The sequence below is a fragment of the Copadichromis virginalis genome, linkage group LG4 (genome assembly GCF_057382275.1).
Source record: "Copadichromis virginalis isolate Kocher_CV1m ecotype Utaka linkage group LG4, C_Virginalis_male_GT1.1, whole genome shotgun sequence".
Classification (NCBI taxonomy): domain Eukaryota; kingdom Metazoa; phylum Chordata; class Actinopteri; order Cichliformes; family Cichlidae; genus Copadichromis; species Copadichromis virginalis.
The window spans coordinates 6,674,517-6,689,909 of NC_140621.1; the positions used below are offsets into that span (position 1 = coordinate 6,674,517).

General features: G+C 39.0%; 1 protein-coding gene across 1 annotated transcript in view; it reads right to left on the reverse strand.

Annotated features, from left to right (window-relative positions):
- LOC146710708 (carbonic anhydrase-related protein 10-like) overlaps positions 1-15,393 on the reverse strand; it is a 145,422-nt gene that overhangs the window by 26,787 nt on the left and 103,242 nt on the right. The window contains exons 4-6 of the mRNA XM_085453303.1: positions 8,950-9,135; positions 2,032-2,127; positions 745-817 (exon numbers count right to left, since the gene is read on the reverse strand). Of these exons, the coding sequence (XP_085309429.1) occupies positions 745-817; positions 2,032-2,127; positions 8,950-9,135 (355 nt within the window). The remainder of the gene's footprint in view (positions 1-744; positions 818-2,031; positions 2,128-8,949; positions 9,136-15,393) is intronic.

Below are 15,393 nucleotides of genomic sequence, written 5' to 3' on the forward strand. Positions count from 1 at the left end.
GTGTGTTCTTTGTTCATTGTATTTAGTTTCACTTCCCTTGTCCTGTCATTAGGCTCATGTCAGTCAGCTGTTCCTCCATGTGTTCCCACTTCCCCTAATCACCTCCTGTGTATTTAAGTCCTCTGTTTTCAGTGTGTGATTGTCAGGTCGTCTGTTGTCCACACCATGTTTCCCATGCTTCCTAGTTCCTTGTCTAAGTTTTTCTTATTGTTTGTTTAGATTTCCCAGTTTAGGTTTGTGTTAATTTTGCTTCAGTTTGCCTTGCCCTTTGTTTGTACCTTTTTTACCAGCCATATTAAACAGCCTGTTTTTTGTTAACATTCAAGTTCTGTTCCCTGTTCCTTGGAGTCTGCATTTTGGGTCCTTTTTTCAATTCATACAGTCTGCCCTCGCCAGACTGTGACAGAAGCAAAAGTCCTAACCACTACATCATTGTGCCACTTGTTAACACTCTGCTCAAAAACTTTGCATTGGTCTGAACACAGCATAAGATTTGGTGCAAGTAGAATGCTGATGACCTAAAATAAAGTGAGGCCCTATGTTTCTGTATATATGGTTATATAGAGATGAAAATTCAAGAAGCAAACATCATAGAAGGTTATATATAGTACACATAAAGTTTTCAAGATTTTATTTAGTCCAAGAACCAGAGGTTTGTAAATGTTCTGAACTGAATTAGCTCATCTAAAGACAAAAAGAATAAGTGTGTATATGTGTGTGTCAGGTAAAGACTGTGCATCTTACGTTTGTAGTTAATTCTGGTGATGGTGTCTCTATTGAGCATACGGTTGAGGAAGGCGTTGGAATTTTCAGAGAGCTGAAAAGGAGAATCACAGACAATCACAAACACATAATGCTATAAAACATGTAGCAAATGCAAGTTTTTTTTCTTCCATGCACTCTGACTATTTCATTTAGATAATGACAATAAATAATCCACAACTGAGAGGTTTTAAAGCCGTATGTTAGAGAGTACATGGTAAAAGCTCTTCTGCAAGTTTAATTCAATACAGTGTTATACATACATAGATACATACAGAGGGATATAGATGATAGTCTGATTCTCTGACCGAATGCTCAGTGTCAGGATAAAAGCTCACAGTCATAAATTGTTCTTCGGATTTGGCCAAGATTCAAGAGCAATTACACTCAACACCATTAAATCAAAACAGCCATCTTTCACCTCTGTGATGTCACTGGAAAAGAAGTGGATGAAGATGCAAAGAAACACTCTTGGTTGTTTTGTTTTTTCAGAACTTCATGATGCATCCCATCAGATTGTGTCAGGTATAAAATACTACATATGACAAACTAATTTGTCGTTATGACAGAAGCTGCAAACCAAGTGGTTAGCTAGCACAGAATAAAACAAAAAGGAAAGTTGAAAGCAGATTTCAACTGAGGAGTCAGACACTCAGTGAGTTGCCATGTTTAAGCCTGTGAAAGAAGCTGGAACAGACTTGCATAAATGTGTGCAACAACAAAATTAAAGATTTATTACTTTGCTTTTACATCAGGACACATCTCGTGTTATTATGTGCACCGTACTGGTAGGAGCTGTCAGGCTGTTGTGAGCCAGCTGAATGGAATGCATCTTGTAGAACTGCAGTCATTATTCTGCATGACTAATGTTATAAAGACTAATACGCCTGTTCTGTGGACTAGTTATGAGGGCTATATTTGGATCAAACTCTGAAAGGGCTATATAACACACACACACACACACACACACACACACACACACACACACACACACACACACACACACACACACACACACACACACACACACACACACACACACACACACACACACTTTCAATTAAGTTAAAGCATGTCAATAAACTCTATACTGTATATCTGGCTCTTAATGAGATTCTCTCTGTGTGGCCCTTAGTGAAACTGAGTTTATCACCCCTGCACTACACCTCTGTATTCTGGCTGTTTTTTGTATGAGTCTTGGGGTGTCTGAGACCAGCATTAATTGCTTTTTTACTCTATTGCCCTGTATTCCCAGAAGAACAAGCAGACCTTTATGAAGATGGAAACCACAGCAATTCCATGAGGGCTCTTAGCTGCCTCGCTGTAGTTGGCATACAGATCTTGATTATAATGGATCAGCTGGACCTGAAAGGAAAAAACAAATTTACAGCAATTTATAGAATATTTCTAGCAAAGATGCAGCTTTTACAACTTAAATTTCACCATAATACAAAAAAAACAAAACTTTTTTGCATACTTTCCTTTTTTGACGAAGGTGCTTGACTGACTGAAGGAAGGGAAAAGAATTCTGAGGTGTGTAGCATTAGCAACAGCCTTCTAACATGTATGTTTTGGAAAACTTCTAATTTGACAGAGGACATGGATGACTGAGAACCTTCACAGACGTACTGACAGAGGACGTTAAAGTATAATGATCATGCCACTAGTCTTCAAAAGTCAGGGCTATCTAGTCATAGTTGTTAGGTTTGTAGCTTGAACCTATTCGCTGGAACGTTAAGACAATATAATTACACTGCAAGCAAGACGCAAGTAGGCAAACTTCTTCATGGTACTCGTGCACGGGAGAGACTGGACAGAGCGCCGTCCCTTCGCTTGACCCCAGTAGCTCTCGTCCGTTCTCCCGTATCACTGTCCTTTTATTGAGGTTACATGAATATGCATAAGTTCATTAACATATGACGTCTACATACACACAAAGAGTACCTTGCCTGTGTGTGTGTATGTGTGTGTGTGTGTGTGTGTGTGTGTGTGTGTGTGTGTGTGTGTGTGGACTGCTGATCAAAGGGTCAAACATCCTTGGTCAGGAAGAGGGTAGCCTCCCCCTCCCCCTAGATGGTTCATCCTAGATAACACGGTGAGGAAGTCCTGCAGTTCATCTAAACAAAGAGCACTTAGACTAGAACAGACGCAACTACGTTAATCCTACCATAAAACAATAAGACACAGTACGACCTCTCATGCTCCCAAAGTGCTGTCTAATACACACAAAGTTTGCAGACTATCAAGGATCAAAACCTCTACCAATCTACAACTAATTACAAAACTCTAAGCATATATAAGTAAATATTTCTAAGCATAAATGACAATCAACAATACAAATCTAACAATAGTCAATTTTCACAAACTTTTAAATGCAGGTATAACAAGGAAGAAACAAACACAAAAAAAAGAGGGAAAGCGCTGTGCAATAAATTAAGCAGACATATTTATTTCCTAAAACAAAAGAGGTATATCTATCAAGGTCTCCTGGGAGCAGAGTGAAAAATGAGAAGCAAAGAATGCGTCATAACATTTATTTAATTTTATTAGGAAAATAGCATATCCAAACTACAACTTACAGTATACATTGTGATTTTACTAAAGTTTCAAAGCTTGCTGGAGAATTTTTGAGTTAGTGTTTTTCTGATAACGAGGCAGCTTGCTAACCTGGTTTGCAAGACGCTAAAAACCAACAGAGTTTCAACAAAGATTCTATTATTAAAAAATAATAATTTAAAAATGACAGCAATGCCCATGTTTTATGCAATCTATGCTTCCTTTCCTTTTTAATTCCAGTTTTGATGTAATTCCTCAACAGGCTCTTGGGTTGGTCCAAATGTCTGAAAAAACTACAAAGAAAGGCTTCTGGGGCCAAACAATATCTGATGTGTGTCCACTCAGCCACCCTATAAAAGCCATTTGACCGCATGTATTTGTGCTGCCATTTGTTTGGCCCTGACCCGAAAATAATGATCAAAAGTGAAGACTGGAACATAAGCTGACTTATAAATCAAGAACTGCGCCTTCAGGCTGAGCTCCAGTTCAATCCCCAGTTAATACTGCCTGACCGATTCGATTTTTGACTCACAAACAAGAATCGGAAAAACTTTTTTTTCTTTTAAAAAGTATCTGGGGGTGTGTTACTCTTCACTCCTATGGCAGAGTAAGCAGGTTCTAAATTATGATCAAAACTCGATATTGATATGCTTTAAAAGTATATCAATATATGTAACTCTGACAAGTTAATGAAAAGCACTTCAAATCACGACCTCCACAGTTACACCTTCCCTCCGATAAACCATAGGCAACAACAGAATGTATAAGCAATGAACTAAATTCATTTTAACCAAATAGAAAGACAAAAGAATTACTCATCTTCTTTGTTTATTTTAAAATAATGCTTTTGTTGTTTTTCAACATTTAATTCAAAAGTTTAGCATTTGAAATTCTTTTTTGGAATTCTGAATTTCTGAAATAATAAATCAAATAAAATCAGTCATATTATCCAAACTTATAAGAACTCCTGTTAAATTGAGTTTTTCAGTTATAGAACACTGTGGAACTTAAAGGTCTTTGGAAAATTGCATCAAATATTTATACAATTCTACCAACACAGAAACTCATTTTCTCTTTCTCTCTATTTTAAAATGGCCAGAAGACTTTTTTAATGGTACCGATGCTAACTTCTTAACTCAAATTTGCATTAACATCTCTTCAACACACAGTTACATTTTATACAGCTTACGAGTTCTAGATAGAACAGACTACACAGGCGATAGATAACATATTAGTGAATTAAACAAATCTACACACTGCTTTCAGTACACCCCTGACAAGTACTGGCATGTTATTTGTCACTGCTTCAGATCACCTTTCGCACTTATTGGGCTGCTGCATCCCCACAACTCTGCATCTCAGGCAACTTATTATTCCAATTCCAAGCTTCGTCTGCTTTGGTTCACCTTGCAGTTCTAAGTATTGCCGTGAATGTTTTTTTAAACAAACGAGGCATGATCATTAGTTATCGATAAATGTTGCCTGATTCTTAGTGCCAATGAGAAACAATTATCTTTCATTTTTACTAGCATCTCTAATTTCATTGTTACTATTATTGTATAGTTATTATTACAAGTAAAATTTACATGTTCTTGTCATCATCAGTATTAGTATATCCTAATCCTTCTATTTGCCATCGTCACACTACATGAATATTGTGTCTTGACTACTAAAACCTGTTGTTCATAGGTTGTATAAACACTGGCTTGTCTCCTGAACAGTACTTACAGTTATTTAGAAAGAATAGTAGTAGCTCTTTTGCTCTGAGTTTTGATTTAGTGAGTGAGATTACTGATTCTTCCAGAACATCTCTGACAGAAGTGAAATCACAAATAAAATTTGCATAACAAAACCGAGAAGTGTCTCAGAAGTGTACACTTTCATCTCTGTGGACAGGGTGGATTTACAAAACAAATGCACCATTGTTATTACTGTTTGGTTAAAGACAGACAAGCTTGGGGTCTCTCCACAGAGCCCCAAACTGAACATTTTCAATTTTGGCAACAAGGTTTGAATTTCCACTAAGATGGATTACTGGCTCAGTGTTCAAGTCTAAGGTTTTATGTATCATGCTGTATCATGTTCTATGTGTCAAACATAGAAGATAGCCTCTTTTAATCAGCTAAATGTGTTTATTATTACAGAAACATCATCCCAGTGGACACTCTTTCAAGGATAAGGATGTACACATCCTGACAGGGAGGAACGCTGGTTTGAGCGCGGAGTCAAGGAGGCCATTTACGTGAAAAAGGAAAGACTATCTCTGAATCGAGGAGAGGCCTAAGGGTACATCTTTCACCATCTTACAATGCTGTGATTGCAGCCATTCCCCAACTCTCTGTGAATGGTACTCATGGCCATTGATCAGTGGGCTTTGATCAGTGGGTTTTGGTCAGTGATTGTTGATCAATGGTCATGAGAATTTGCATAATTAAGATTAAGGAACTGACCTCCCAGCCCATTGTTCCTTCAGTCGGCTGGTTTCAGTCATTATGCAAATGTACTGTTTATAAGATTGAAACCTGCAGTCAGCTGAGACTGAAGAAGTCACTTGGATGAGTAATGAAACGTTTCTCCCACAAAGCGCTATGTCCAGATGAACAGAATCAACTTTTGGAGATTTACTTACCTGGATGATTGAGAATGCATCAAGATGTAAACACTAACACACTAGTGGTTGAGTTCAGTTTAATTTTTTAGTTTTTCTGCTTATAGAAACATCTGATAGCGTTACCTGTGTGTCGTACAATAAGATAGCTATAGAACAACCCTGCATCTAAGAGGTGTGATAACATCACTTTTAATGGAAACTCATGCAAACTTCAAAGTGTAAATTACAAAGATGCAAGTCGACTGCATACAGGCCTACAATCTTATATTCTTTATTTATAGGCATATTTCACTAAAGCAGTATATTTACATTTTACAGCATTTACACAAGTACTAGGAGAAAACACAAAGAACATATGTTTAACAAGTTGACAGGTGCAAAGTGCGACAGGCAGACAGGAGAGACATGTTCTGATAAAACCGATGCATTATCACTGAGACACATGATCCCTTTAATAAGGAAACAATACAATAAAGGGATAGTAGTCTGAATTCTAGACTGAAACTGCAAAATCAGTTAAACAATCCTATCAGTTATAGCTTTTATAGTTCATATAACAGTAGGCACACCTGGACATTGGCTTCAGGCAGACCAGGTGTCATCTGTAGAGCCCACTTTGCAGCATCAGTGTCTTAGAGATTTCCAGAGTTGGAAGCTGCCATAAGCTATCCTCACCTCGGAAAATGTCCAAAGCCACAGTGAGTGGTTTTATCAGCAATGTTAGTAAAGGAACCAATACACATTGATGGAGTCAACGGCTAGTCGGCTACAGAGATTGTTCAAAGCTTGCGTGGGAATGTCTGTAACGTAGGATGGGGCATCATGACATCTGATTTCCATCTCGTTGTTGTCGGCACAGTGAGTTTTTATCCAGTCCAAAGGCCAGAGTATTTTCCTGTTGCACTTCTGTACACTGATATGGACTCTGATATGTGTTTGCTGTAAGCCATTTGTCAACATCATTACTTGAAATTAAGTTTAGTGTGTATCTCAGGTAAAGGGGGAGAGAAAAATGTCCTTGGTCAGTGTCAGTGGAGCGCACGTTTCCAACATCTGTGAATGTCACAGCTTGTTCTTCATCCTCTTCATCAGAACCTGATGCTGTGGGCTCATACATCTTGAAAGCCTTCAAAAAAATTTGTTCCATTGTCAGTGACAGTTGCCGTGTCTTTGCGTGACAATCCATAAACTGAATGAATCAGTTCAATTTCACTAGCTATAACATCGTATGTGTGTCGTTCTTTCAGTTGCTTGCAGACAGTTGCAGCTTTGTCATAGTGAAAGTTATTCGTGTTAATCCAGTCACAGGAAGCTTTTATTGTGGCAAGTCCAAATGTCAACAGTCGTAGACAAACATGCAGAGCTCTGAAATGTTTTCTTTAACTCGGTTTCCATTGCTAGTCGATACATCTGGAGAAACTTTTCCTGTCTGAGACTGGTCTTTTTCCTGTTTTTGGTCATTTGCTAAATAGCTTTCTGAAAGATGGCCATCCCATCATAAAATATTTCCTCCACTATGTATGATGCCACCGGCCTGTTCATCTCTGCTTTGGTTACCTGCTGAAAACAAGCTTTGGTTGCTTGCTTGGGGTCACCATACACCGTCTGAGTGTCACTCTCGCTCCTGCTGTGGGACTCTTTGATACCAGCTTAGTGTTAGTGTAAGTGCTTGGAGAGATCGGAAGTCGTGTTTGCAGCAGTGGGGAGTTGCTTCTGACCAGGGCACAGTTTACATCTTGTCCTTTCAAGCAATAAATTATAAAGAGTAATGTGCATATCTCCCTCCATCAAACTCAGCCATTTTGGGCTCCAAGGAATCTGTTCAAGATATTGTTGCACAAGTGTGGATATGAAGTGGATTTTGAACTTGGGCAACAAAAGTAAGTAATGTATTTTTTTCAAATTAGTAACTGTAATATGATTACTAGGGGCGATCGTGGCTCAAGAGTTGGCAGTTCGCCTTGTAATCAGAAGGTTGCCGGTTCGAGCCCCGGCTCTGACAGTCTCAGTCGTTGTGTCCTTGGGCAAGACACTTCACCCATTGCCTACTGGTGGTGCCAGTGTCCGGCAGCCTCGCCTTTGTCAGTGCGCCCCAGGGTGGCTGTGGCTACAATGTAGCTTGTCATCACCAGTGTGTGAATGTGTGTGTGTGTGAATGGATGGATGACTGGATATGTAAAGCGCTTTGGGGTCCTTAGGGACTAGTAAAGCCCTATACAAATACAGGCCATTTACCATTCACAGGCCATTTACTTACTCTTGGACAGTAATGTAACACATTACTGTCCAAGAGTTAAAGGAAACTGTAGTAACAGTAATGAGTTACTTTGTAACAACCATCACTTATGCTAACAATGAGACATCAGCAATGATCCTAAAAAGGTGTTGCCCATCAGTCTGGGAATCGTTAGCGGAACATTTCCAAACAAATACAGGGAAAAAGATTATTCACATGGAACAATCGAGAGAGTTGCCAATCTTCCCAGAAGTGGACATTCCAGCAAGTTCAATCAAACCATGAACACCTCCAGAGTTAATGTGAGGTCTTATGTCCGACAGGTAAACTTTTTCCAAAATTACATCATATAATGATTCCAAGCACATAAGCAAATCTACAAGAAAATGACTGAAAAAGACAAGAATCATAGTGTTACAATGCCCTAGGCAAAGTCAATACTGCAATATTGTGGTGGGATCTTAGGAGAGCTATGTATAAACAAATGACCACAAACCTTGAAGAACTGAAGTGTTGTGAGAAGGAATGGGCCAAAATTCCTCCGCAATGATTACTCCGACTTATTGTTCCCTAAAGTGGTTCTACAAACTATCAGATCCTGTGGTGTGCCTTGTTTGTCCTTCAATACATATTTTTCTTTTTATCTTGTTTAAATAAACAGTAACACAGTGTAAAATCAGGCTGTATTGGCCTAAAATTCAGGTTGTATTGACCTAATTTTAAAACCTTAAAGCAGTGTAATTTTTCTCTTTTCTTTACCATGGTTGCATGTCTTGTCTCTTACCTCTCCAGGAAAGCCCTGTCCATTAAGAAGGTGCTCTGAACCTTGAGAGTCTTCACTCCCAAAGTGGACACGGACCTCTTCCAGACGGTAGCTGTATCCCAGTGGGCCCCCAGAGATGTTCACCAGGTGGGCTTTGTCTGGCCGCAGGGACACATGCTTCCCAGTGTTGTACATGGTGCCTCCCATCTACAGTGAAACAGTCAGAGGGGGATAATTAGATAATAAGATGATAGCTGTCATTTCACCAGTACATTTTTGTTAGATGGGAGCACACAACAGAGTAGAAACTGACTGAAAAATAATAAGTAGATCAACATAACGAGTCTTAAGCCCTAAATGGCACCATTCACAAAGCTAATGGATATACATGGTTTGTTATTAACAAATCTTGAATTCCATTTGAGCTACTAGGATCCAGTCAGTGCTCTGAATTGTAATGAGGTGGTAGGTAGGATTTTTTGTACAGACACAGTACAGTAGAGGTGCTAGTTTTTATGGCTTGTTAATGAATATCATAAAAGTCTGTCAGGCTCTTTCCTGAAATCTCTGGTTTAATCTGTTTGACACATGTTTTTGTGTGTAACTTGACAGAAGCTGAGAAAATCAGCAAAGGGATGACATTACAAAATGCATTACACACATTATTATTATGGAACCTTGTATTAATGAATGCATAAATCCACGACTGTATCAAACACAGTCATTTCTAAAATACATTAAGACTGCTGTAAAAATACATTATGGCAGTAATAAGTACCAGGGTTACCTGCATCCTCCTCCTGCTCCATCAGTGATGGGCTTGGCATTTGCCCAGTCTCAAACAAATCTGTTATGAAAGCAAACAGATTGGCAGCACTCACTATTTGTGGTAATATTTATTGTTCAGGTATGACCCATATTTTGGGGTTGATTTAATTCTATTGTGTTTATATCCACTCGTGATTTTTCGGTCGTAATGTTAGAAAAGTGTCAAATGTTGTAAAAGCAAGACAATGCAACAACCTGCAACATGATTTGCTACTTTTTTACAACACAAAAATCAGCACTACTTAAAATTATAATGACAGCACTGGCAATAAACTGCAAAACATTATGGAGTTTTAATGTGGGTGTTGCTTTTATTATTACTTTCATGAGTATAACATATGCCACCTCTTAACTCTTTCAGTGAAACTGTTAATAAGCCACCTATGTATTTTTAACATGGATAATCCCATTGACCCCAGTGCGTAATCCCCCACCACCTGTCATTTAAGGGTCAAGCTAACCCTGGAAAACAGCCACCCCCTTCTACTTGCAACTTATTTGTTGTTAGCAGATATCAGGACAGCGATTGAGGTTTGGGTTTTTTTCACAAAGTAATAATAAGTCTTGAAATGTCAACAACACAACTGATCATAACCACCAGCAGGGGTCTGCTGCTCATTACTATACCAGGCCTTTTATCACAGTTTGGCAGGCAGGGAGTGGATCCAAGTGACAGATGGTCACTCAAAAGGTTACTTTACTATAATATATATATCTAAAATATAAAAGCTCAGAGACTACAGAAGAAACACAAAACACAAGGGGCACAGAAGGAAAGAGCATGAAAAACGACTTGAAAGAGGACAAGGGGACACAAAATAAATACATAGCAGGTAATGTGGGAAGATGGAAAACAAGTGGAAAACACAAATCAGAATTAACGAGACAAGTTAAACTGAACAAAAACCACATGAGACAACAGACTTATCTCTTAGTAAAACGTACAGGAAACATAACTAAAACCAAGACGGAGACTAAGACTGTTTAAACAAACATGGAGACATGACTGACTTCACAAAGGAGACGCTAAGGGACAAAACACAGAAAGGGGACAAAAAGAATAAATAACCTAATCACCTAGTCAAAAGTCATCTATAATTAACCTGGAGACACAAACTAAGCCACTTCTCAAACCCCAAAAACATAACGAAACTACAACAACTACTGCTGTGAGAATGTGATGAAGTGATGAAGTAGTCAGATACCCTAAAGACTATTATGATTAAAAAGTAAATCCTGTCTTGTATATTTAAAAGAAATTGACTTAATCTACAAAGGCAGATTAGCAAGTAGCAGCTCCTGCTACAGTTATGGCACAAAGGCTCCTGTAATGCAGCACAAGAAATCACTACAAGAGTAGGTGGAGCAATTAATAGAAAACAAGGCAAACTAAAATCACTAAAAGCCTACAAAGTAAGTCATTTAAATAATGAATTATAACATTTAAATAAAATTTAAAAACTGTTAAATTAAATGAGATACACAGTCAATGACAATAACAACAATAAATGAATATTAATATGCAACTAACAATATGAAACTGGTGTGTAATTTTCTTTGTGCTTGTGGTACATTTCTGTACATGTTTGTTAATATTTCTGTAGTTTTGTTGAAACCAGAGAAGAAAATCTTCCAAACCAAACTTTCTTCTTGCTTTCTGCCACTTCAGCCTCAAATCATTCTTTTACAAAAAGTGTCCAATGTCCAGAGATGCATATTTTTTCTGTCTGGTTAACAGTGCCTCAGTCACCAAACCTTTATATTTTGTGCGTGCTAGGTGCCCTTATCCCTTCCTCTGTGTATGAAGAATACAGCGAATATGTTTGTGTGGATTAAAACAGCTTTTCGTGTTGCTAAAACAGTCCCAGAGCTGTATGTTGTCAGCTCCTCACAACACCCCTGGCAACACGTAAAGTATTAATGCTCTTTACCCGACTCCCAACCATATTTATCATACATATTATATGACACTGCAGCAATCACATATTCATTACCGCTGTTTGTATATAATAAATGAGGAGAAAGCACTCAGCTTTAGTTTAATTGTGACACACCACTGCTGGGGTAGTATAAAATTAAACAATTACTCACCAGCCTGGAATCTATTCACAGCATTAATCCTTGAAGAAAAGCACGGAAGGGATTTAGAATCTAAAAATGGATGATTTTCACTCTTCTACGTCACTCGACAGGTTCAGGAAGCATAAAGATAAATGCATTTTCATTTACACATGTACCAGTATTGTGCTGGAAAATTTGCATAGTCTAATCTTAAATCTCCAATTTGAATTCAGCGAGCTACGTCGAAGAATGGCCTGTTTATAAGAAGGTGTGTGAGTTACATCAGCAGACTGTTGGCTACTGGCCCAAACATTTTCACAGTTCACCAGCATGTTGTCTTAATTGAACCACCCTCATCAGGTCATGCTACAGCTAGGCTGAAAATGATTTTCCAACCATTTTGTTGTTGGTTTACATGTGTGATTCTGGTCCTGTGGCATTAACCTTTCCAAAGCTCCAGGTCTTGGACTGCTGCCCAGACATTATTTTGTACAATGTCTTCATAAAGCTTTTAATTCCTTGTTTATTCCAGGAGTGTGACAGTGTCACTGTCAGTCACAAAGTGCATAGCTATGGCTGCAGCAAACTAGTTACTGAGGGGAAAGAGAGCAGCAGTAAAGTGGATAGTGGATCTGTAACAATAAAATTACTGGCAGGTGATTTTTTAGCATGTTTTTTTTAGCTATGCTTAGCATGCATAGTGTGCTGCAAATTTACAACAAACCAATTTGAGATTCAGTTTTGGTGTACAGTACCTTTTCCTCCCCCTAACCACAGTGCTATTTTCTTGCTAAATAACTTTACCCTTTGTCTAATCTGTCTAAACACCTTGTAGTAAGTGGGAAATGCTCCTTCAAGTAGTCTGCAGCATCTGCAGTGAGGTGGAAACTGTACCTCTCTACTGAGGCAAAGAGAGAACTGAGCGTAAAGGTGAGTAGCAACCCAAAGATCAAAGATACAAGGGGCAGAAATTAGCTTTCTCCAAACGGTGTCTGGGCTTAGCCTTATAGATAGTGTGAGGAGCTTAGTGATTCGGGAAAAGCTCAGAGTAGAGCAAATGGTCTTCCATGAAAGGAGCCTATTAAAGTGGTTCCGATATCTGTAATTCCTCGTGGGTGAATCCAAACTAAAAAGGGCATGCCTGACCCCCAGACAGATCAAGAACACACTAGAGACATTACATCTGTTTGGCTGGCTTGGGAACACCTTCATATCCCCAAGAAAGGATAGAGGAGTGCGATCTAACCATCTCTGCTTTGACTATGTTGCTGTGACCTATACAAGTGGTAGAACATGGATGGTTCAAAGTATCAAGATAAGACCAAGTTATCAACCAAAAATGCAGAAACTTTCAGACTTCACCAACTTTTTCTGTCTTTGTATGTTGGTGAAAAATCCTTAAGACACAGAGTGCTCTGATGTTACAGCAGAGAGGCTGTGTGTACAGACAGACAAGCTAAGATCTCAAGTCACTTCCACATCTTCTAACAAATCTGCATTAGACGATAGTGTTGTTGCACAGCAACTGGGACTTGCCAAATGCATGTAGGAGTTCCTTATACTGGATTGATGAAAACCAATCAAACATACTTCAAGTAATTCTGCACAAACAGGTCACCGCTGTTTGATGTGTGGTCTTAGAAAATCAAAACAGCATGAGGAAAATCTTCAAAGCCTTTTTGTGGTTTCCATCAAGCATACGATTGCATCAAATGTATATACAGGGAGAAGCGTTGGGGTTAAAGATAAAAATAACATGAAGTGACACAGAGATTTTAAAGGAGAACTTGTAGGAAATGGAAATATGAGCGGAAAGGGGGAGCATTTTTGGAAATAAAACTAATGGAACGAAGAGAAGAGAATGGAGATGGTTTGGTAAGCTGAAACAGAAAAAAGAGAGATGCGATGGTCGAATGGTTAAGGCACTGGACAGGAAATTTAATGAGGACCTCGGAGCACGCTCAATCCCCACTAACAATGAGATGAAAAGGAAAAAAATTAAAAGTTTTTGGTTCATTATCGGTAAATGTTCTGAGTGAAGTGGTATTCATGTGAAACATCAGAACTTTGGTTGAATTAAACAGATATATAAAGTTGGACCCTGATCTTGCAAAGAAAAGCGTCTGGACTTCTTTAAGTTACTTGAAGACGTTTCACCTCTCATCCGAGAAGCTTCTTCAGTTCTAAGGTCAAATGGTGGGGAGTCCCAGATTTAAACCTAGTGGGAATATCTCCCCAAAGAGGGACAAAAGGACCCCCTGATGATTCTCTAATTGCCTGAGCCAAGGTGTGAAATTGGGTGTGGGTCACAATCAGTCAGGGTTTCGGGTGAGCTCACTGTGAAACCTGGCCCCACCCTACTGTGATTTCCTGAGGTCAGATGGCCCAGAATGTGAGTGGGCGTTAAGGCGTCTCCTCTCTCTAGTTCCACAGCATTTTGTGCCTGTTTGAGGGACCAACTAACCAAGTATGACTAGGCTAGTTGGTGGGAAATAAGCCCGGTACAAGAAGAGAAAGAATGGAAAGCTGCAGTGGAGAACTGGGGAGAGTATAAATCAAATCAAAATGTATTTATATAGCACATATTAAAACAACAGTATTGACCATAGTGCTTCACAGTCAGTAAAAACATGAGACAATTAAAACGAACAATAAAACAGGACAACAAACAATAGATAACAACACAATAAGCTAGAACAGCCAACTAGTTAGAATCAAAGGCCAAAGTAAAAAGATAAGTTTTAAGACGTGATTTAAAAGACTGGATAGACTCTGCAGTACGGACATGAACAGGGAGGTTATTCCAGAGTCTGGGTGCCACGGTTGCAAAGGCCTGCACTCCTCTCGACTTCATTCGAGACCTAGGTTGTGCTAGGAGCATGTGATTGGATGATCTAAGTGCTCTGTTCGGGATTGTATAAGTGGAGCAGTTCAGAGAGATAGCTGGGCGCTAAATTATTCAGAATTTTAAAAGTGAACAAAAGAATTTTAAAATCTATGCGATATTTAACAGGGAGCCAATATAGTATGGCTAAAATTGGGGCTATGTGTTCATAGATTCTCGTACCTGTTAAAAGACACGCAGCTGCATTTTGAATTAACTGAAGCCGGTAAAGAGAAGAGTGTTGGAGGCCCGAGTAGAGGGAGTTACAGTAGTCCAATCTGGATGTGATAAATGCGTGGATAAGCTTTTCAAGGTCCTTTAAAGCAGCGGTCCCCAACCTTTTTTGCGCCACGGACCGGTTTATGCCCGACAATATTTTCACGGACCGGCCTTTAAGGTGTTGCGGAAAAATACAACAAAATAAAACTAGTACCGGTACCGAAAAAAATAAGATTTATTCATAACACACGTGAAAAGACCCAGGAAAACCGATTTAAAGATAAAAACGATAACAAAATAACGCTGAAAACCAATAAAAACCCTGAAAACCATACATCTCACACCTGAGCCTCAACTCTCGCTGCCTGGTACCAAATGAATCACGGACCGGTCCGAGGCCCGGGGGTTGGGGACCGCTGCTTTAAAGGAAGGAACGGCTTTCTGACGCAACTGGCAAAAGCTGTTTTTTACCA